We start from the raw sequence: 22,057 nt of genomic DNA, 5'->3' as shown, positions 1-22,057 counted from the left end.
ACCTGACCCACACAGATTGGATCCTGTGACGTTATCCTGGAACATGTACAATATATTTACCTTCATTCGTGAGAAACAAAATAGTTTGGGAGCGCACTCCTAAAAAGCATCTTGGAAATGGGAGATTGATCAAGAAGTCAATCCTACTCCATAAATGCTAGTTCCATAAGCTGAACATCGTGGATGTTATACCTCTAGACAGCCTAATATCTCTCTTTATAAAGGAATAGAATAGAATGAATGAGCTGGGAGGGACCTTGGTGGTCTTCTAGTTCAGCCCCCTGCTCAAGCAGGAGAATCTGTACTATTTCAGTTAAGTGGCTGTCTAGTTTCTTCTTAAAAACTTCCACTGATGGAGCGCCCACGATTTCTGGAGGCAGGCTGTTCCACTGATTAATTGTTCTCACTGTCAGGAAATTTCTCCTTAATTCTAGGTTGCTTCTCTCCTTGATCACCTTCCAACCATTGTTTCTTCTTCTGCCCTCCAGTGCTTTGAAGAATAATTTGACCCTTTCTTCTTTGTGGCAGCTTCTCAAATACTGGAATACTGCTACCACGTCACCCCTAATTCTTATTTTGTTTAGACTAGCCAAGCCCAAATCCTGCAGCCGTTCTTCATATGGTTTCATTTCCAGGCCTTTGATATTGCACACATGATGTGTGGGAAACATACTCATTAAAGTCATGCACACAGAACTATATCGTTGATCTTTTATGGATTGAAAGTTGCACCATCGATTCTACAGGCTTAAAACATTCCTGGTCCTCATCTTTCTGCAGATTACTAAAACAGGCACAGTTTCTGAGTAGCTCAGGGATTAGAAAGAAACGCAAAACAAAATGTGGTTTAAATTCTCTTATTATTATTATTGCAGGTTTTTTTTTATTAGAAGCAGCGTGGTATCCTTTGTTATTTACACTATTCACTAATTTGGCAGCAAGGATCTCTTGAGAAGCTTCTTGGCTTTTTTTTTACACCCAGAGGCCAATTATGCTTTCAACCAGTTGAAAATACGAAGTGGCACTAACGAGTAGAAAAAGATTTTAAGGATTGCACGGGAAGATTGGCAAGAGAAGGAGAGTTAAGAAGCTACCTGACTTCGTTATCACCATGCAGACCGCGAGCAAATTGCATAGGGCTTCCACACCTGTTTTCAAAGTCCCGTGAGGAAAACTGGAGGTTATTAGCTTCTCTTGCTGTACAGATCTGCATCTTCTGGGCTGGCCTGCCCATAGTCCATGAGGCTGGCATCTGTTTTGAACTTGGGCACCTTCAATACATCTGCCAAATATACACAAAGATGTTAGGACAAGCATTTCTGGAATCAGGGAGAGGCTCCTGAGCAGAGGTGAAATTCAATTTTTTCTACTACTGGTTCTGTGGGCGTGGGTTGGTGGGCGTGGCAGGGGAAGGATACTGCAAAATTTCCATTTGCATCCCACTCTGGGGCAAGCCAGAGGTAGTATGTGCCGATTCTCTGAACTACTCAAAATTTCTGCTACTGGTTCTTCAGAACCTGTCAGAACCTGCTGAATTTCACCCCGGCTCCTGAGGTTTATTTATGTTGTGGCCTGCCAGCAGAGCTGGTGGCAGACTCAGATAATGAGGAGGTTGGGGAGGAACATGGGCCAGTCCTGGAGCCTGGGGAAGGCTCTGATGAAGGCTCTGCGTCAGAGGCAGAGACGGGGCCAGGGCCGTCCGAGAGTTATCAGCTGCCTTCGGAGTCAGAGATCAGTGGGGCAGAAGAACAGCTGCAGCCTGTTCCCAGTGTGTGCATATACCGAGCTGCCAGGAGAAGGGAACAGTTAAAGAACAAGGATCAACTCGGGAGTAAAGGCACAGGTGGACGGTGAATGCCCCCCTGCCCATAGGGAATAAAAGAGGAGCGAAAGGGGAGGAGAGTTTGCAGGAGACAATTAGTTTGTTTAGTGTGAAGATTTGTTCGTGACTGGCCACTGGCGGGCCACAACCAATACAGCCTGCACTAACCAGCTGCCTTTCACATGTGTTTAAAACAACCTCCCTTACCCAAAAATCTGCATGAACTATCATCCAATTTGGGAATTGCAGATCCAGAGTTGTGAAAAGTCTGTGATGGCAATTAGAAACATCTCACCTGTCCTGACATTTGGCGCCTTCGTTTCGCCCATCGAAGTCTCATAATCTTTGTGCACCTCTGACCTCTCCCTCTGGGTCAGTTTCTCTGAAGTTTCTGCCTTGTCCTCTGATTTTACAGAAGCCTCCTGAGCTTTTGGGAGGCTATGACTGACTCGTGAAGCTTCCTGTACTTGAAAAAGAGACGGAATTATGGCATATCCAGAAGGATATCTTGGCTGGGAAGTCTATTCTAATTAAACAGCGTGGCTTCCAAAAAGGGACTGATTTTAATAAAAGCATTAGCCAATGTTTCTTTTTCAAGAGGCAACTGGACTTTCTGAAGAAGCTTCTTGGATGAGAAGCAAAACGTCTTCCAAAGAAAAACCAGTAAGTCCAGTTGCCTCTTATAAAAAGCACCTTTGGGACAACCATGACCTGGATGACTGAGAAGCTCCATAGACATTGGCCAAAATATTTCTGCTTTAGCTCAGAATTCTTATTAGAAGTCATCAAATGCCAGCACGAGAAAGACCTGGGCCAGATTTTAATTTTTGTAATATGTATTTTATTTAAGATTTTCCCACCCTTAATACAAAATACAAATAGAGATAAAGGCAATGGACCTGGGCCAGATTTTAAAAGCAGCTTCATATCTGGTCACTTGTGGTAAGAAAGAATTGGCAGCCAACTATGAAATAGGCAACTTAAAAAAAAAAATCTTTACTGAGTCCCTAGTTTAATTCTAGGGAGTTGAAGTTCACACATCTTAAAGTTGTCAAGATTTAGGGTATAATTTATTGCTTATGAGGTTAGTTACCTAGTTGGGTAATGAAACATCTGCAAGCAAGCCACCAAATTCAGGAGCATCAAGAACTTCATGTATAGATAACTAACATTAAGCTCTACCTTAGGGCCTCTTTACAATGGGCAATTATAGAAATGCAGTTAATTATATCATTTAAACAGATGCAAAATGTTGATGTTTTAAAACATATCAAAACTCTTGCTATTCTTGGAAAAGGACATACCTGAGTATCTTTTTCCTGGGCAACTTCTGCAGGTTTTTTGGTCCAGAGTGATCCTACAGCTGTATACGTCTTATGACTTGCAGTATAAACTTTGCTACCTGTAACCTGGTTTAGCATGAAATGTGTTATTCAAGTCAACAACAGACACAAGGTGTTGATTTTCCTTTTTTTTTTTTAATGAATAGGACAATTCGGAGAGTGGAAGAAAAACTTCCTAATTCTGAATAACAGTCTACTTGAAATTTGGCCCCTGGAGTTTAATATCTATCTATCTATCTATCTATCTATCTATCTATCTATCTATCTATCTATCTATCTATCTATCTATCTATCTATCTATCTATCATCTATCATCTATCCATCCATCCATCCATCCATCCCATATTTTTCAGAGTATAAGGTGCACCTTTTTCTCCTCAAAAAAGAGCCTGAAAATCTGGGTGCATCTTATACACTGAATACAGCATTTTTTGCCTCCCGAAACCCCACCCCTTCACCAAAATGGCCGTGCATAGCCTCTAGGAGCCTTGCAGAGTGCTCCTGGGGGCTGGGGAGGGCAGAAAAAGAGCAATTTTTTGCTCAATTTTGCCCCCCCCCAGCCCCTAGGAGTACTCTGCAGCCTACTAAAGGCTATGCATACAATTTTTTGGACAAAAAAATGGGCCGTTTTTTGCTTGTTTTGGCCCACCCCACTCCCCAGGAGCACTCTGCAAGCTTCCTAAAGGCTATTCATGTTTTTTTTTTTTAGGGGAAAAAAAACGGGTCCGTTTTTGCAGAAAACTGGCTGTTTTGGGGAGGTCTGCAGAGTGCAAAAACTTTTTTTTTAATTTGCCTCTTCAAAACCTTGGTGTATCTTATACTCCAAAAAATATGGTATCATCTATCTATCTATCTATCTATCTATCTATCTATCTATCTATCTATCTATCTATCTATCTATCTATCATCCATCCATCCATCCATCCAATTGTCTGTCTGTCTGTCTGTCTGTCTGTCTGTCTGTCTGTCTGTCTGTCTATCTATCTATCTATCTATCTATCTATCTATCTATCTATCTATCTATCTATCTATCTATCTATCTATCTATCTCCCCTAAATATGAACTTTAAGAGAAATTTACCTTAGCAACAATCACCGACTGTGCTGGGTAGCAAAGAGATACACCTAGTGAACCAAGGCACACGGGATAGGCGATTTTCTTGAACCGAGATCCTGCGAGAAACAAAGCCCAAGTGAGAATACACAGAGCACCACTAACTGCAACATGAAGTTTCAAGGCCTGTGTCCTCATAATTCATTGATTTCACTACATAATTGGCGTGCTTTCCTAGAGTACATTCACTGGCCAAGTTGCGTTGTGACCCGTCGGCTGCCAGCAGAGCTAGTGGCAGAGTTTGACCAAGAGGAGCTTGAGGGATGGCCTGGGCCAACTTCAGAGACTTTGGAAGGTTCCGATAAGGAAACAGCATCGGGGACAAAGGCAGAGCCAGGGGCCTTCCATCCTCCCCCAGGTGGGGAGGCAGCTGTCTTCCGGGTTTGAACTGAGTGAGGGGGAGGAACAGATTGGCCCCCATCCCAGGTGCGCGTATATGCAGAGAGGAAAGGAGAGGAGAGCAAAGGAAAACAATAAGCCGGCTCTCAGGGAAAAGCAGATGTGGATGCTAGCCAATCCCTTCCCTGGCTGGGAAATAAATAGGAGGGGTTTGGGAGGGGCCAGTTGTCACAGACAACTGTTCGTTTCTAGTACACTTCAGATTCCTTGGCTAAACCCAGGTTTGTTGGGACTAATTACGTTCGATTTTTTTTTTAGCCCTGTGAATAAAAGACGGATACTGCCCTGTTATTAAAAAAGGGGTGTGTTTCACTCACGAATAAACAGCTTATCGTTACCTGTGAAGGCTGGGTCGGAACAAGTTGTCTAGGTTTGCACATCAGGCTCAGCCGCCAAAAATTAACCAAGCCAACACTACTTGAGAACTAATTGAGCACATTCCATTCGCTGAAGATTCAGTAGCTGTGCAGTGCTTAGGATATGGAAGTACAATGGTATTTTTGAAGCAGGGGTTTGAGGTTCACCGACAAATGCATGATAGACATATGCGTGCCGACAAAACCGCGATGGACAAAGGAGTGCTGTCAAAATCGCTATTTGATTTTCGACAATAGCGCGCCGACAAAATCGCGACAGCCTGGGGGATGAAATTATACGCCCCTCAGAGATGGTTCGCAATTTGGGAGTCCTCCTGGATCCACAGCTGACGTTGGAACATCACTTGTTGGCTGTGACCAGGGGGGCTTTGCCCAGGTTCGCCTGGTGCACCAGTTGCGACCCTATCTGGACCGGGAGGCCCTTCGGATGGTCACTCACGCCCTCGTCACCTCAAGACTGGATTACTGTAACGCGCTCTACATGGGGCTGCCCCTGAAGAGTGTTCGAAGACTTCAGTTAGTCCAGAACGCAGCCGCGCGAGCGATAGTGGGTGTACCTAGGTACACCCACATTACACCTATCCTCCGCGAGCTGCACTGGCTTCCCATTGGTCTCCGGACACGCTTCAAGGTGCTAGTCGTTACTTTTAAAGCCCTACATGGTATCGGACCTGGCTACCTGAGAGACCGCCTCCTGCCAGTTACCTCCCAGAGGCCTATAAGATCGCACAGACTAGGCCTCCTCCGGATTCCATCTGCCGGTCAATGTCGGCTGGCGACTCCCCGGAGGAGGGCCTTTTCCGTGGCTGCTCCGGCCCTATGGAACGATCTCCCTGTTGAGATCCGGATCCTTCCTACCCTTCCGCAAAGCGACCAAGACCTGGCTGTTCCGGCAGGCCTGGAGCTGTTGATTTTGTCCAGCCCCACTCTAAGTTGTGAATGTTGTGGATTTTTTAATGTTGTTTGTTCTTTGTATGTCCTCCCCTTCCTTTTTTACCTGTAAGCCGCTCTGAGTCTCTCGAGAGTGGGCGGCATACAAACTAATTAAATAAATAAATAAAACCCTAACCCTAACCTTTTTTCGATTTAATTGTGCTTTATTGAGCTTGTCATCGCGCTTTTGTCGTCGCTATTTTGACGTCGTGTTTTAATCGGCGCTATTTTGTCAGCGCACTTATGTCTATCGCGCAATTGTCGGGTCACGGGGGTTTGAACCTATAATATTTGCTGGCAACTCTTTAAAGCAGCTGCATATTTTCTTTTTGTCCACAGCTGCAGCTTTAAAAGCTGTAGGTAAAATGATTAACTTAGTCTGGAGTGGGGTATCCCCACAGCACGGTCAAAAAAAGCCAAGATGGAGCCGTGATACTGTAATCCAAGTTGTGCCCATCACATAGAGGGCAGAGCTACCATCACACCTTCACAGTTGCCATCTAGACTATTGTTAACCACACCCCTGCAGATACTGGCTGTAGGTTAAGAATAAATTGAACACAGCAACAGAGATCACTCTAATAAGTAAGTGCAGTTTTTCTTATCATCTGGAGTAGCTTCCTTCCCCATAATTGTAGTGTTGTAACAATAAGCATTATCTTACCTTTCCTGGCTAGGATTATTCCGGTCAGTCCTGAAACTGTGATCACACCAACTTTAGGGAGAAATTCTGGGGGAGGATTCTTCAGGTAAAAGAACACATCTTCAAGAGAAGCAAAACAATCGTGGTTAGTTCTTTATCTCGTTGGTTATTTTCAGAAGTTGTAGTGATATATGGGAATGGCCTTGAGAGACAGAAGGAAGACTAGGGACTACATAATGGATAAGAGGCAGCTGAGCCCACAACAGGAATATGGGCAGGGCAAGCAGCTCAGAAAGGACCCTCTCTACTTTCTCAGGAGTAAAAGAGACAGGTGGAAAATTGTACTTTCAGGCTTGCAAGAATCTGTTAACGTAGCCTTACAATAAAGTTAAAGTTAGTACAGGTAATCCTAGACTTACAGCCATTCATTTCATGACTGTTCAAAGTTACAGCGGCACTGAAAAAAGTGATTTATGATCGTTTTTTTACGCAACTGTTGCAGCATCCCAATGATCACATGATCAAAAGTGGGGCAGTTGGCTGTTAGGGTTTGGACGGATCCCTTAATTAATCCATGAGCCTTGAGCCAAGTTTCAAAGGAAACCCAGTGATTTATTAGGAGCAACATGTCAGCAGTTCCTGAGTGGAGCCAGCTCTGCCCCATGTGATTTATGGCCCAACCACAACCCTGTTTCCCCTCCCCCTCCAGGATGTGTCATAAATCACATTCTCCAAAGGAGTACTTTTGCGGGCTATAGAAACCCCGCCTCTCCAGCTGGCTCTGGTAACCTGGCATTCCATCTGGAGAAAGGTTATGTGTGGAATGGACTTCTGGTCGTGGCAGTTCCCCCCTTCTGCCTACGGCAAGTCGTGAGCAGGCCAGGAGTGTGTTACGAGTTGACATTGGCAAATATTTATGGTAGAGTTGCGGTGATCATTTTTTGCAACTTTCTGATGAGCAATGTCCACGGGGCAAAGCCAGATTCACTTAACAACCGTGTTACCAACTTAACAACTGCAGTGATTCGCTTAACGGCTGTGGCAAGAAAGGTCGTAAAATGGGGAAAACTGGTCGTACGTCGCGGACTATCTGTGTTTAGAGCTGGGCCTCCTGTCTGGTCTAATTACCTCGCAAAGCTAACCATAAGTACCCCAAAACAGAAGGTGGTGCAAAGTGCTCTATTGATGCGCCCACCTTTTCCAAACTGGAGGGAAGTCGTGACTCCCTTTTTGACGAAGAGATAAGCGTCCTGTAGAAACAACAACAACAAAAAATCATTGTTTTTTTTAAAAAAAAATCCCACTGGCAAATATGAAGGCAGCTTCATAGAAAGGAGAGACGGCTGGGAAAAAATACTCTTTGTTTTTACGCAATGTGTAAACCCATCCCAGTGTATGCGATTTGCAATTAGAAAATGATACATACGTGGGATGACAAAGTGATGAGAAATTGTCTTCATGTTTTGTACCTGTGGTGTGTGATGGAAGTGGCAGCTTTTGTGGGATGACACTGTATACACACCAACACCAATCACTGCTCCCCCTTGTCATCCCCCAGGTATTCATGGGCAAAATCGGGTAAATAATGTCACTTAATGCAAATCATGTGTTGCGATTACAATTCTTTGAATTCCCAGCTTACAAAGTCAAAAAAAATTGCAATCTTTTACAAAATCACAAAAAGGAACAACCCCAAAACTGGTAAGAATCTTCCCTATTGTTTTGGTGTGCCCATGCATGCACATTACTTATTAGATTTATTCATATCACGATCCAAGATCTCAGCAATTAAGAATGACCATATGGTAGTGAACAATATACACACATATCTTCTCTCTTTCATCTCCATGCTATGCATCTGCAGGACAATTTCAGTTTTCATCACAGTTTGCAAGGTTTTGTTTGTTTAGGGTATGATGAGAACAGGAGAGAAAAATAAACATATGCACACAATCTGTGTAATTATATACAAAACTTCCATGGGGGTACACCAGTGGCCTCATAACTGAATATCCAGTTCAGTTATTGGAATATACAGAATTGGCATTTACATCAAAGATGTTATGGACAGTTATAATGTCTTTCATTCCAATTATTAATTCAACTATCAATCAGAATGTCTACCATATATCCATATCCATAGCACTTAGATTTATATACTACTTCACAGTGCTTTACAGTCCTCTCTAAGCAATTTACAGAGTCAGCATATTTGCTCCCAACAATCTGGGTCCTCATTTTACCAACCTCGGAAGGATGGGAGGCTGAGTCAGCCTGGAGCCTGGTGAGATTCGAACTGCCAAATTGCAGTTAGCTGGCAGTCAGCAGAAGTAGCCTGCAGCACTGCACTCTAACCACTGCGGCTCAGATTTACAGTTTGCAAGGTAGGAATCTTGCATTAAACGTTAAGTCTGGCTTCACCTCACCAGATGTCATTATCCAACAAGCTCAAGATTATCACGGTAATTAGAGGACAAAATGATAGGCACGAAAAATAATAATAATAGGGAAATGACTTATTTGAGAACGTCTCCATTCACAAGGGAGAAACATCTTAAATGCAAAAACCCAAGAAGTTTGTAAGAGTTGTGGCCAAGAGACATTTAATCTGCATCTCACCGGTTGTTTTGATGTCCAACATGCTTCCCCCCTCTCCCCGCTCTCTTCTCCAACGGGGTTGTGACTGAATCTTCTGAAATGTATTATTTCTGGTCCTAAATCGAGAAGCCTGCTTGTGTTCTCACCTTGCAGTTCTTTAGGTAGTAACTTGTTGTCTTTCTTACGGATGAAATCCTGGTTTGCAGCCGGCCGGGTTTTTCGTCAACGTACCGTGATTCCAGAGGTGGGGCGTTGTAAATGGGAAGCTGGGGGGAAAAAAAAGGAAGGGGCAGACGGTGACCATGGGTTTGCCTGCGGAAATGAACGCCGAGCCTCCACTCCATTTCCCTTATCAGTGATATTTCTTGGTTCCACCACAAAACCGCGGTAGACTAAAGCGCACTCGACGAAAGCGCGTACCTGACATCATCACAGCGCGACGAAAACATCACGCTGTGAGCGGTAAAGTTAAAATTAACGCTAAAACCTTACCCTAACCCCCCCAAACCTAACCCTAAACCTAACCCTTAACCTAACCCTAAACCTAACCCTTAACCTAACCCTAAACCTAACGCTAACCCTTAACGTAACCCTAACCCTAACGCTTAACGTAACCCTAAACCTAACCCTAACCCTTAACGTAACCCTAAACCTAACCCTAACCCTAACCTTTACGTGAATCGGCTTGCTTTAAAAGCGCTTTTTAAAGCGCCCTTTTTTCTCTGCGGTCGTATTTGTCGCGCTGCTGATGACGTCAGGTACGCGCTTTAATCGGGCGCGCTTTAGTGGACCGCGGTTTTGTCGTGCCACGATATTTCTTTGCTCCTCATTCAACAAGAATTGGCCATGAGGTTATTGATAAGAAGGAACTAGTGCTCCACCACTAAGTGGCCACAGATATTGCAATGCAATTGCTCATAAGAGGTGTTCAAATCTGCTTCTTGTCAAGCACGAAGAATCGGGACCACATGTTAAGTTCCAGTTAGGCTGATTTATTGCTCACGTCTATACCCAAGAGGAGACACAGTGGCTCAGAGGGGACATGGTGGCTCAGTGGCTAAGACGCTGAACTTGTCAATCAGAAAGGTCGGCAGTTCGACGGTTCGAATCTCTAGCGCCGCCTAATGGAGTTAGCTCCCGTTACTTGTCCCAGCTTCTGCCAACCTAGCAGTTTGAAAGCATGCAAGGGACCACTTTGGTGGGAAGGGAAATGCGTTCCGTGTGCCTTTGACGTTTAGTCATGCCGGCCATATGACCACAGATACGTCTGGACAGCACTGGCTCTTTGGCTTTGAAGCGGAGATGAGTCCCCTAGAGTCAGGAACGACTAGCACATATGTGCGAGGGGAACCTTTATCTTTATACACAAGAGTCTAGCCAAGCACTAAAGTGTCAGCACTAAATAGATAAGAGTCAACAGAACTTAAGAGGGATTCAACTGGGATTTTTTGTGGGAATGTAAGGATTCTAGGCTGCTTCCTCACTTGACTTCGTCTCTCCTCCTATTCTAAATCATTTAAATGGGTCTTCCATATCACCACCCTTCCAAACCGAGTCACTGTTTTCATCCCTCCCCAAAGAGACCTACTGGTTGTTTTTTTCCCGCATTACTAAGCTAGGAATAGGGAATGCCAATCATTGACCCATCCTGATCTGCTATAGGTTCTGGAGTTAACAGAAGTCCATCAAAATTAATTACTACAAGCCAACCCTCCTCCCCATTCTTTCTTCACATTTTGTGCTTTTATCTGGTTTCATAAGAAATAAAAAGAAATCTAGAGTGATTGAGTTGCAAAGCCATCAAGCCACGATTCTCCCAAAAAGGTCCTTGAAACCCTGGAGTTAGGAGCTGGGGTGGAGAGAAGAATTCCCCCAAGGAGTATCAGTGTAGCTCTTTGGGATTCAAAGCTGCTCTAAACAGGAGTGAAATCCTTTCATGAATTTAACTTATCTCCTCTCTAGATGTATGGAGCTTATTTCCCAGAATTCTCAGCAACAGCCATTGCTGGCTGGGGAAGCCCATAACAGAGAATAAGACTGATTAAATCATGTTTTGTCTGTTCGTTCCCCAATGCAATTCAACCAAAACCAAAACAGATGGGGAAAGTTCTACCTTTCCAAATAGGTGGAAATATTATATTTATAAAGATCACTTTTGGTGATCTTGAGTTCAGCCTCCAGGAGGTCATTACAAGAAGCTTATTACTTGTTAATTGCTTTTACTTATTAATTACGTATTACTTTCCTCTTAGGCTGCTGTATAATGATCTACCATGCATATTTATTTGACAGATGGCTAAATAAACAAAGATGCACAATCTTTTTGTTTTGAGCATAATTCCACATTTCCAGGCTACTACATAAAGACCCTTTTCCTGAAGTATAACCTTCGCAGGGAAAGCTTTGCTACACAACACGAAACCCGCAGTGACCTTATGAATCTCACCTGATGTGCTCTAATCCGGCAAGATTTCTGTTCTCCTTCGGCTGCAGCAAGTGCATGAGTAGAAGTCCATGCTAGGACTGTAGGAAGAGCTGCCCATTTGGTGACCTGCTGTCAGAGGAAGAAATGAAGGGACACATTCGATACCTTCAGGAAAGCAGCTTTTGTTCCTCAACATCCATTCTAACACCAAGAAAACTGTTATGCCCACATCTCTCTTTAAGCTGGGAAGGCTGGTTTATCCATTTTTTTAAAAATGAACCTTTCATCCCTTGTTTTGGGGTGGAGTTGGGGCGACTGAGTGGAGCGGAGCATTTATTGGCCGGATGCCCTTCCTGATGCCTATGTGGAGCTCAGAGCAAATACACTATATTGGCAAAAGTATTCGCTCACAACTGAGGCTGATTATGTGGGTGGGTGAGCGAACACTTTTGCCAATATAGTGTATTTTCTCTTTGCACCTCAATCAATCAAACAATCAATCAGAATAGAGTTGGAAGGGACCCTGGAGGTCTTCTAGTCCAGCCCCCTGCTCAAGCAGGACACCCTATAGAATTTGAGACAAGCCACTGTCCAGTCTCTTCTTTCAGTGATGAAGCGCCCATGATTTCTAAGGGCAAGCTGTTCCAGTGGCTAATTGTCTTCAGTGTTAGGAAGTTTCTCCTTAATTCCAAGTTGCTTCTCCCCTTGATCAGTTTCCATCCATTGTTTCTTGTCTTTCCTTCTTGTGCTTTGGAAAATAAGTTGATCACCCTCTTCATTGTGTCAACCCCTTGAATACTGAAAAACTGCTATTATGTCACCTCTAGCCCTTCTTTTCTCTAGACTAGCCATACCAGTGGTGGGATTCAGCCAGTTCGCACCTATTCAGGAGAACCAGTTGTTAACTTTCTAAGCAGTTCGGAGAACAGGTTGTTGAAAGAAATCTCCCCCCCCCCACTTTACAGGGCTAATCCTGTAAGGAAGGCAGGAAGGAAACATTCTGGTGTTGTCTCTAGCCTAATCTGTATTGCTCTGCTTGCGGAAACTGCCTCTCCGGTTAACCCTGATTACATTGTAATAGCTAAGGTGAAGCGCCCATCGACGTGAGTGACATTGAGTTGGCCACGCCCACCCGGTCACATGACCACTGAGCCACGCCCACCCAGCTAGTCATTAGGGCAAAGAACCGGTTGTTAAATTATTTGAATCCCACCACTGAGCCATACCCAATTTCAGCAACTGTTCTTCGTATGTCTAATCCACTTTAATGGCAAAATTACTTTTTTGGGGTGAGGGGTTCATTAGAAACATGACTGGAAACTTCAACACTGATTTGTTTGTTTTTAAACTTTCTCATTTCTTCATACATTTTCAATCTTATTTACATGGTAAGAATTGTAGCATGACGGCTGGAATTGGCTCACTCCACGAATAACACTAATTGCTTTGAGATGTCTACCGAAAGGAACTGGGCAGTGACTAACAAAACGCTCCTGTAATAGATTTCACTGCTCAGCAATTATTTCGAAGCAATTATCTTAACACTGATTGATGTAAAAAAATTTTTTTCCCATTAAAATCACAAGACTCAAGACAGGCTGTCTGTGGAAGGGGCATATTATTAGGTCCGGATAAAAAACTGAGATTATTTGATTTTGTTTAACTGTCTCTCGCTTAGATTAAATTAAGTTGCTATGATTAAATAATGCTGCTCTGTTATCCATAATTGCAATTCAGGGGCAACTAACAGGATTTGCAAGCTGCAAAGTGTAAGAATTATACTTCCAATGTTGAAATCATGATATAAATTAGACAGGGAAATTAAAAGAAAAAAGAAACTACCCTGAAACATATCACTGAAAAACATTTTCTTCGGCTGGCAAAGAAAATAGCTCGGCCACCAACAGGACAACAGAGTTGGAAGGGACCTTAAGAGATCTTCTAGTCCAACCCCCTGCTCAAGCGTGGCACGACAAAACCGCACTCGACTAAGCCGCGCCCGATTAAACCGCGTCGCTGACGTCATCAACAGGGCGACAACAGCAAGAGCGGAGAAAGAAGGGCGCTTTAAAAGCAAGCCGATTCAACTTAAGGTAAGGGTTAGGTTTAGGGTTAGCTTTAGGGTTAGGTTAAGGTTTAGGTTAAGGGTTAGGTTAAGGGCTAGGGTTAGGATTAGGTTTAGGGTTAGGTTTAGGGGGGTTAGGTTTAGGGGTTAATTTTAGGTTTAGCGTTTACAGCGTGCTTCTGTGTCCGCGCTGTTGTTGCCCTGTTGATGACATCAGCTACGCGGTTTAGTCGGACGCTGTTTAGTCAAGTGCGGTTTTGTGGTTGAACCCTGCTCAAGCAGGAGTCCCTATAGCAGTGATGGCTAACCTTTTTGTCATGGCGTGCCAAAAGTGCGCCATAATGCAATTCGTGCATGCCCTGCCCCCATGCTTGCGCAACCGCTGCACATGTGTGCATAACCCCCCTGCACACGTCCACCCTTGCACATGTGCGGGCATGTCGTGCAAACACAGCAGACCCAAAAACCAGCTGGCCAGCGGGAGGCACACAGGCATGCATGGTGGAATTGAGCTGGGGTGACAGCTTGCGTGCCTGCAGAAAGGGCTCTGCCATGGGTTCGCCATCACGACCTTTTACCATTTCAGACAAACGGCTGTCCAGTCTCTTTTTAAAAGCTCAGAAGAAAAGCTTAACTGGCAGAAAACTTCCTTTGTCGTGGGGCAGCCCATAAAAACATTGCTGGTGGGGCAGTATCCACGCTGCCTCTTTACAGAAAGCTCACATCACCCCTGTATTTCTGTCAAGAGAGGCCTGTGAGCTTCTTCCCTTCACACCCCCTTTCGCCAGTTGTGAAGTCATCCCTGGCGCTCACTGACATTACAGATATTTAGCATGCTTATTTTCTAAAAACGCCATGTGTTCCAGAGGCATTCCCAGAAATCAAAATGACACTGAAAGCTAATAGCAATAGCACTCAGACTTATAAACCGCTTTAGAGTGCTTTTACAGCCCCCTCTAAGCGGTTTTAGAGCCAGCCTCTTGCCCACAACAATCTGGCTCCTCATTTTACCCACCTCGGATGGCTGGAAGCCTGAGTCAACCTTGAGCCGCTCAGGATTGAACTCCTGGTTGTGGGCAGAGTTAGCCTGCATTTTAACTACTGTCAAGGAAGGAAGGAAGGGAGGGAGGGAGGGAGGAATAGCAATAGCCCTTAGACTTATATACCACTTTACAGTGCTTTACAGCCCTCTCTAAATGGTTTACAGAGTCAGCCTATTGCCCCCAACAATCTGGCTCCTCATTTTACCCACCTTGGAAGGATGGAAGGCTGAGTCAAACTCAAGCCTGGTGGGATTCGATCTGCCAAATTGCAGGCAGCCGGCAGTCAGCAGAAGGAGCCTGCCTTACTCCACTCTAACCACTGCACCACCAGGGCTCATATAATGCTTGGCTTTGGAGCAGACCTTTCTTTATTTTTGATTAAAATAATCTATTAGGGAATCAATGTAGGCGAAAGAGCGAGACCTAAAACAAAGTATGGGCAAACAAGTTGTTTACACTATGGGTCCCCAACCCCCAGTCTGTGGACTAGCACTGGTTCGTGGCATGCCGGAATCTGGGCCACACAAACAAGCGAAGCCCCATCCATGCCCTCTCTAATCCGTGAAAAAACCTCTTTCCAAAGAATTGGTTCCTGGTGCCCAAAAGATTGAGGGGCGCTGGTCTACACCCACCCATTATTATTCTATTATTGTCAATCACAGCAACTTGAAGGGCGTCACACAAATATTACAGCATCAGCTGTATTTTACTTGGATCTGTCATTTCATTCTAGATTCCACAAAAGTTCTAGAGCATTTGCAACAAGCACATGCACATATGAAGAAGTTAATTCTTCTTCTTTGTTTTTTGCCACTGCTTGCACAAAAAGGTGGGCAAGGATAATTGACGTGCAAAATATAGCCTCTCATTATCAAGACAACCCCTGCCTTCTCGAGGTGCCCACCGTTTTCCAACAGAAGGGGCTCTGTCAACTCTTGGGCCCGGCGAGCTCAAGTAGTACTCAGCCTAGAATCATGGATCCCGTTGATTCGGGATGCATGCGACTCTACAGCGAAGGGATTGGCGAGGCCGTACCAACGCTAAAGACTTAAGTCTAAGTCTTGCACAAAACCAAGTGATTAACAAAGGGAATGCATCTTTTACCAGGAAAAAAAAAGTTTGTACACCTAAAATGTATTATGATGTCCTGTCAGACATAAGCAGCGGCTGAAAAAACTGACACTTAAAAGAAATAATTGCATGTTTGAGAAAAAAGATTCAAAAGGAAGATACCTGGAAGATTCAAAACACAGGATGGCATCTTGAAAAACACCTTATCACCAGAAATAGGAACTTGTGGAGTATTGATTCAAGAATGTCCAACACTAATTTTGGGAGTTTTAAAACAAATTAGCAGAATAGTTTTGCTAATAGGGCTCTAGTTTTTTTTAGGAATTTAGGGTTCTAGGTTTTTTTAGGAATTATTGAGTCTATCATCTGCACCTCTATAATTGTCTGGTTTGGCCCTGCAACCCAACAAGACAGACACAGACTTCAGAGGATAATCAGAACTGCAGAAAAAACAATGGCTACCAACCTGCCTTCCATTGAGGACCTGTGCACTGCAAGAGTCAAAAAGAGGGATGGGAAATATTTACAGACTCCTCGCATCCTGGATATAAATTAACTTCTACCCTCAAAACGACGCTATAGGGCACTGTACACCAGAACAACTAGAGACAAGGACAGTTTTTCCCTGAATGCCATCCCTCTGCTAAATAACTAATTCCCACAAAACTGTCAATAATTTACTAACACTGTATTACTATGCTTCTTCTCATCTTTTCTATTACATATCTCCTTTTTTACTTATGACTATCACTTTGTTGCTTGTATCTTTACGATTTATATTGTTTTATTTAGTTTCCTAGTATGATTTATGTTGATTGCTTAGTTGGTATCCTATGACTATCACTAAGTGTTCATGATTTATCATAGCTTTTATGTAAACTGAGAGCTTATGGACAAAGACAAATTCCGTCCAATCATACTTGGCCAATAAAGAATTCTTGCAGTTCTTAGGGAGAGACGTCTGGCCAGGAATCTCAGAAAAAACACAAGGATGTTAGGTTACATCTGGAGGCCTCATCAGTGGGATTTTCAATGTAGAGAAAAGTAAAGTCCTACACTTAGGTTTAAAAAACCCACCAAAAGTACACATTTAAACTGGGTGAAACCAGGCTTAATAGAAGTGACTGTGAGAGGGATCTTGAAGTCTTAGTGGACAACCAGCTAAATAGGAACCAGCTGTGTGCAGCGGCAGCCAAAAAAGCCAATGCAACCCTAAATTGCATTAACAGGGGGACACAATTAAGATCAAGTGAGGTACTAATACCAATCTATAAAGCCTTAGTAAGATCACACCTAGGATACAGTTTTGGTCACCACACTATAAAAAAGATGTTGAGACTCTAAAAAGAGTGTAGAGGAGAGCAACCAGGATGATGAGGGGACTGGAGGTTAAAATGTATGATGAACTGTTGCAGAAACTGGGCATGGCTAGTGTAATAAAGAGAAGGATCAGGGAAGACATGATAGCAGTCTTCCAATATTTGAGGGGCTGCCACAGAGAAGGAGGAACAAGCTATTTTCCAAAGCACCCGAAGGCCAGACAAGGAATAATGGTTAGAAACTGACCAAAGAGAGATTCAACCTAGAAAAAAGGAGACATTTTCTGACAGTGAGAACAATCAACCAATGGAACAGAAGCTGCCTTTGGAAGTTGTGGGCGCTTCATCACTGGAAGCTTTCAAGGAGAGATTGGAGTGCCATTCGTCAGAAATGGTGGTCTCTCTCCTGCTTGAGCGGTTGGGTTGGACTAGATGACCTATAAGGCCCCTTCCAACTCTGTTAATCTATTAAATCTGATTTCACGATGGAAGGGCATTCTGCACATGCTCCGATGCCCAGCATCTTCAGGAACACCCCAAATGTCCACCTTTCCACACTGATATGGAGATGGGCACGAACAAGAAATTATCAATGGAGCCTTGCAAGCTTCGGAAGAGATGCTTTGCCCATTGAGCTTCCTCATCCATTGCCCTGCGGCTCTTATTTCTTTCGCACCCCCCATTCAGAGAAGGAAGTGGCGATGACTGCGGTAAGGCATAGGACAAATCCCTCTGCACACGCTCAGAGGTCCACTCGCCTTTCCCACCCCCTCCTCCGCTTTGGGGCCTCTTTTTTTGCAGGACAAAGTTCCAATTTCGTGGCTGGCGGGAGAGAAGAGCGAAGATGAGAAAGGGGCCCTGCTGGCTGATTCAGAGACCCTCGCAGGGAAAGGCAACTCTGCACATGCTCAGGCACCCTTTGCAGCCTAGGACCAGTTTTCAGTTGAAAAGCGGGAAACGGCTCCCTTTAAGGCTGGGAGGCCCCGTCGTGGATCCCGAAACTAAAGAAGGAAAGATTTGTTTTAAAAAAAAAGGGGGAGGCGGCTTCCAGCAGCCTCGAAAGTCGCCGAAATTGGAGACCCGGAGAGGCGCGACGCAGCCACTCACCTTGGCCGCCATTTTGGCTCCACCTCTTCACGTGGGAGGCGTCCAACCCGGAAGAGGGCGGAGCTGTAGGAAAGCCGTCCTAGGATTGGTGGAGAGGAGAAATGGCGTTGGAGTGACGTCAACCGATGTTTTCCTTTGGCGGCGCCCGAGCGGCAGTTTCCCTCGCGGGACTACAGCTCCCATGATCCCCCAGGAGCATGGCTCAACGCCTGTGGGGAGGGTTAAAACAGTTTTTTACAGCCTTGGCAAATTTAAAAAATGTGGACTCCAACTCCCAGAATTCCTAGACAGTACAGGCTGGGGAATTCTGGGAGTTGGAGTCCACACCTTTTTAAACTTGCCAAGATTTAAATCTACTGGGCTAAAATAAGGTGTTTGGGGTGAAAATGAATATGAGTTTTGTTGGTAGTTTCCTTCCTTGGTTTCTTAGCCTTGTTAGACTAATAATAATGAATAAGACAAGGAATAATGGAGGGAAACTGACCAAGGAGAGATTCAACCTGGAAATAAGGAAGAACTTACTGACAGTGAGAACAATCCACCCATGGGACAGAAGTTGTCTTCGGAAGTTGTGGGGGCTTCATCACTGGAGACTTTCAAGAAGAGAAGAGACTGGACTGCCATCTGTCAGAAATGGTATAGGGTCTCCTGCTTGAGTGGGTTGGACTAGATGACCTATAAGATCCCTCCCAACTCTGTTAATCTGTTATTTTGACTACAGCTCCCATCACGTTCCTACAAGTAATGGATGCTGTAGTCCAGTGTTTTTTAAAGTGTTGTCCCAGGACTGGGGGGAAAGGAGGGCAGGATTTCAGAAGTCCACGAAATCATAATTGTTTGCGGGATATTGAAAATACTGGCAAAAAAAGTGTGAAACAATGTTAGTCTTCTCACAATTATTTCTATTCATAAAAAAGTTATTTTATGAAAAACATTTTATTAAAAACAAAGTTTGCAAGAACGCATTTTTAAAATTTAATATGGCGGATACGGAATAATCTAACCCAGGCTAACATACAGCAAAAAGTTCAAGAAACACGTCTGTGGTCATATATCCGGTGAATCAAACTAAAACTACATGACAGGCAGAAATCCAGCAGGGAGAGACCATGAGCTGCCATATAGTGACATAAAGAAAGCAGGAATGGCTAGGAAGAGAAAAAATATTTGCTAGTTCTCTAAACCACACTTCAAATCACCTCTTTTTAGAAAGTTAATGCAGATTGACAGGAAGTTTTAATAATGTTTAGTACAAGCAAACATTAAAGAAGCAAGCATCCATACACCCCAGTCTGAACTGCAGAGTTCACTTAACAATTGCAACAATTCCCTTAACAACCACGGAGAAAAAAAAGGTTGTAAAATTGGGCATATAACTTGCTTAACAATCCCCTTGTTTAACAATGGAATCCTTCCATTCCCCATCATCCACTCAGAGCTGAAGAAGCTTCTTGGATGAGAAACGAAACGTCTTCAAAGAAAAAACAGAAAGTCCAGTTGCTTCTTGAAAAGCACCTTCAAGGAAGCTGAAATACAGACAGTAGATAGATCGGTCTCTGTTTTCTAGGCTGGGCTTCTATGCAGTCTTACCTGGAACCAGAGTTATCTGCAAGATGTGTGTACGAAGACGGGATGTCAGGTGCTGCAGTGCAGTTGATGCTCTTCTGAATTTTATATAGATGACATATCTGGAAACAAGTCCACCCTAAAGTCATGATCTTACTTTTCAGTTGGTATGTCAATGATAGCCAGAAGGGTTCTCCTGTGGGAAGAAATATCCATCTGGTTCAGTTCCAAATCGGGAGAAAGGCACTGGAAACATGGAGGGTGATTGGAAAGATGGTTTAATGGTGAAGCAGAATCACGTGTCTGTAGTTTTGGTGTAGATGACCACATGGAGTTGAGAGTGGGTGGTATTTTATACCTTCTCTTAGCTTTGCACTTGAACTTCCTGTTGCTGTGCAAGAACATGTATTCTGTTGGCTGTTGTCAGATTCCTATGGGGCCATGTACAAATCCTAGGAGTTTGTCTGAGCCAAGCTCGGTTGAAATTTGGCTGATGGTGTTGCAGAAAATGACAGGCTTTAGACTTCTCAGGATACAGGAAAAGTTTATTTGGCAGCCAGGTTCAGAAAGCTAGCCCAAAGGCTAGCATTGCAAGTTCTGAACAACCTTCATTATCGAAGCGCGCATTCTTATACATTCTCAAAGGCAGCGTAACACCAAAACACTTAACTCATTTCTTAGTGGTTACCTTGAGGAGAAAGCGTTATAAGAGATGGAGTTTTACTTCTCCTTTTGTTACAGGAATGGACTATGTGTCATTAATGAACTTTATCTGAACCTTGTGGTTTGGACTTTTGACATAGGGATGTTGGCTGGAACATCTTGTGGTTAGGCACTTGCTTCCTATTCTTTTGCAAGCTGCAGCTCTGCCTATGTGGCTTTTTAATATAGAAGTAAAGGGGCTCCGAGAGGCTGTCCAGCCTGACCCAGTAGGTTTCACACAATGTCCAAATCTCACTTTACGTCCTACTTTAATGGTGCTTGTTGGGCAATTCCTATTGTGGCTGAGAGCTAATCTTACCTTTGTTCAGATCTTGCTGCAGGAAATTTGCTTATGAATAGAGCTAGACAATATGGAAATATGGTATGAATATTGTATGTTAGATAGGAACTGGATATGTATATGTATTGATAGTAACTATCTAAAGAAAGGGACTAATGGGTAGGTAATTTGACCGATTGCACATACCTATGTAATGGATATAAACTGTTATTATTGCAAGATCTAAGAACTCTATGGAAATGACTATGCCAGAAATGTCGCACTATGTCCGATGTTATTAACATCGGACATAGTGCGACATTACCTAATAAAAACCTTTAAAAAGAAAAGAATAGAGCTAGCTTTCTCTTTATCTCTTAAGCGCTGACATCCGCTGTGGGCTATTAAGGAAGGTGGGAGCTGCTTTCCAAGGGCATGTTTTTTCATTTCTCATCCACAGAAATATAATAGTCTGCCTTTTTAATATTTCTCAAAATATTTTATTCTTCTAGGAGAAAGTGGGAGGGGGGGTTGCTAACTTTCTACACTTCCATAGTCGTTTAACATACAAACTAAAACTTACAAGCCTAAATCTTCGAGATGTAATAGAGGTATCCCTTAACTTGCAACCATTCATTCAGTGTCCATTTAAAGTTATAACCACACTGAAAAAAAAAAATCTACGTTTGGTTCTTGGGTTTATAACCATCATAGCATCTCCATGGCCATGGGATCAAAATTCAGGCAACTGGTACATATTTACCATCGTTGCAAAATCTTAGGTCCTGGGATTGCTACTTCCAACCTTCCCAGCTGTCTTCAGACAAGCAAGGTCAACGGGGCAAGCAGGCTTCACTTAAGGACTGTGTGATTCACTTAACAACTGCTATGATGGTATGATTCACTTAAGAGCTGTTCTGTTTATCAACCATGGCAAAAGAAGTTGTAAAATTGGGCCTGGCTCACTTAACAATTGCCTTGTTTAGCAAGAGCAATTCTGGTCTCGGTTGTGGTCATAGGTTGAGGACTACCGTGCTTGACAAATGGGTTGTAGGAACGAAGCCTCTGTTTTCTTCTTCAAGGACCTAAAGTGCTAAGGAAGGAAAGACGAATCTTTGAAATGCAGAGAATTCCGTTTATTGAAGTCCAATGTACAACTGAAGTTTTACAACTTTTCCCAAAACAAAAGTTACTTTTCAATTTAGGAAGAATAAATGTCCTTTTTCAATAATATACAGTCTCTATATATT

At 43.5% G+C, this 22,057-nt stretch overlaps 1 protein-coding gene across 2 annotated transcripts; it reads right to left on the bottom strand.

The window, feature by feature from the left end:
- Positions 1 to 841: 841 nt before the first annotated feature.
- APOOL (apolipoprotein O like) lies at positions 842 to 18,320 on the bottom strand. Of its 2 annotated transcripts, none has more exons than XM_032228462.1 (9): positions 18,260 to 18,320; positions 11,676 to 11,780; positions 9,376 to 9,495; positions 7,827 to 7,881; positions 6,653 to 6,751; positions 4,247 to 4,338; positions 3,127 to 3,231; positions 2,118 to 2,283; positions 842 to 1,282 (listed from the first exon to the last, which is right to left on the bottom strand). In XM_032228462.1, exons 1-9 carry the CDS (start codon positions 18,269 to 18,271, stop codon positions 1,185 to 1,187), a joined length of 852 nt encoding a protein of 283 aa, XP_032084353.1. In that variant the 5' UTR covers positions 18,272 to 18,320; the 3' UTR covers positions 842 to 1,184. The 2 variants fall into 2 exon arrangements, with proteins under 2 accessions (XP_032084353.1, XP_032084352.1); XM_032228461.1 differs by having other exon boundaries at positions 11,676 to 11,783; positions 18,260 to 18,316.
- Between the last annotated feature and the right edge of the window lie 3,737 nt (positions 18,321 to 22,057).

This window comes from Thamnophis elegans, chromosome 12 (genome assembly GCF_009769535.1).
Source record: "Thamnophis elegans isolate rThaEle1 chromosome 12, rThaEle1.pri, whole genome shotgun sequence".
In the NCBI taxonomy this organism is placed as follows: Eukaryota; Metazoa; Chordata; class Lepidosauria; order Squamata; family Colubridae; genus Thamnophis; species Thamnophis elegans.
Note: the sequence above shows the minus strand (reverse complement) of the source record. Positions and strands in the feature narration are given on the sequence as shown.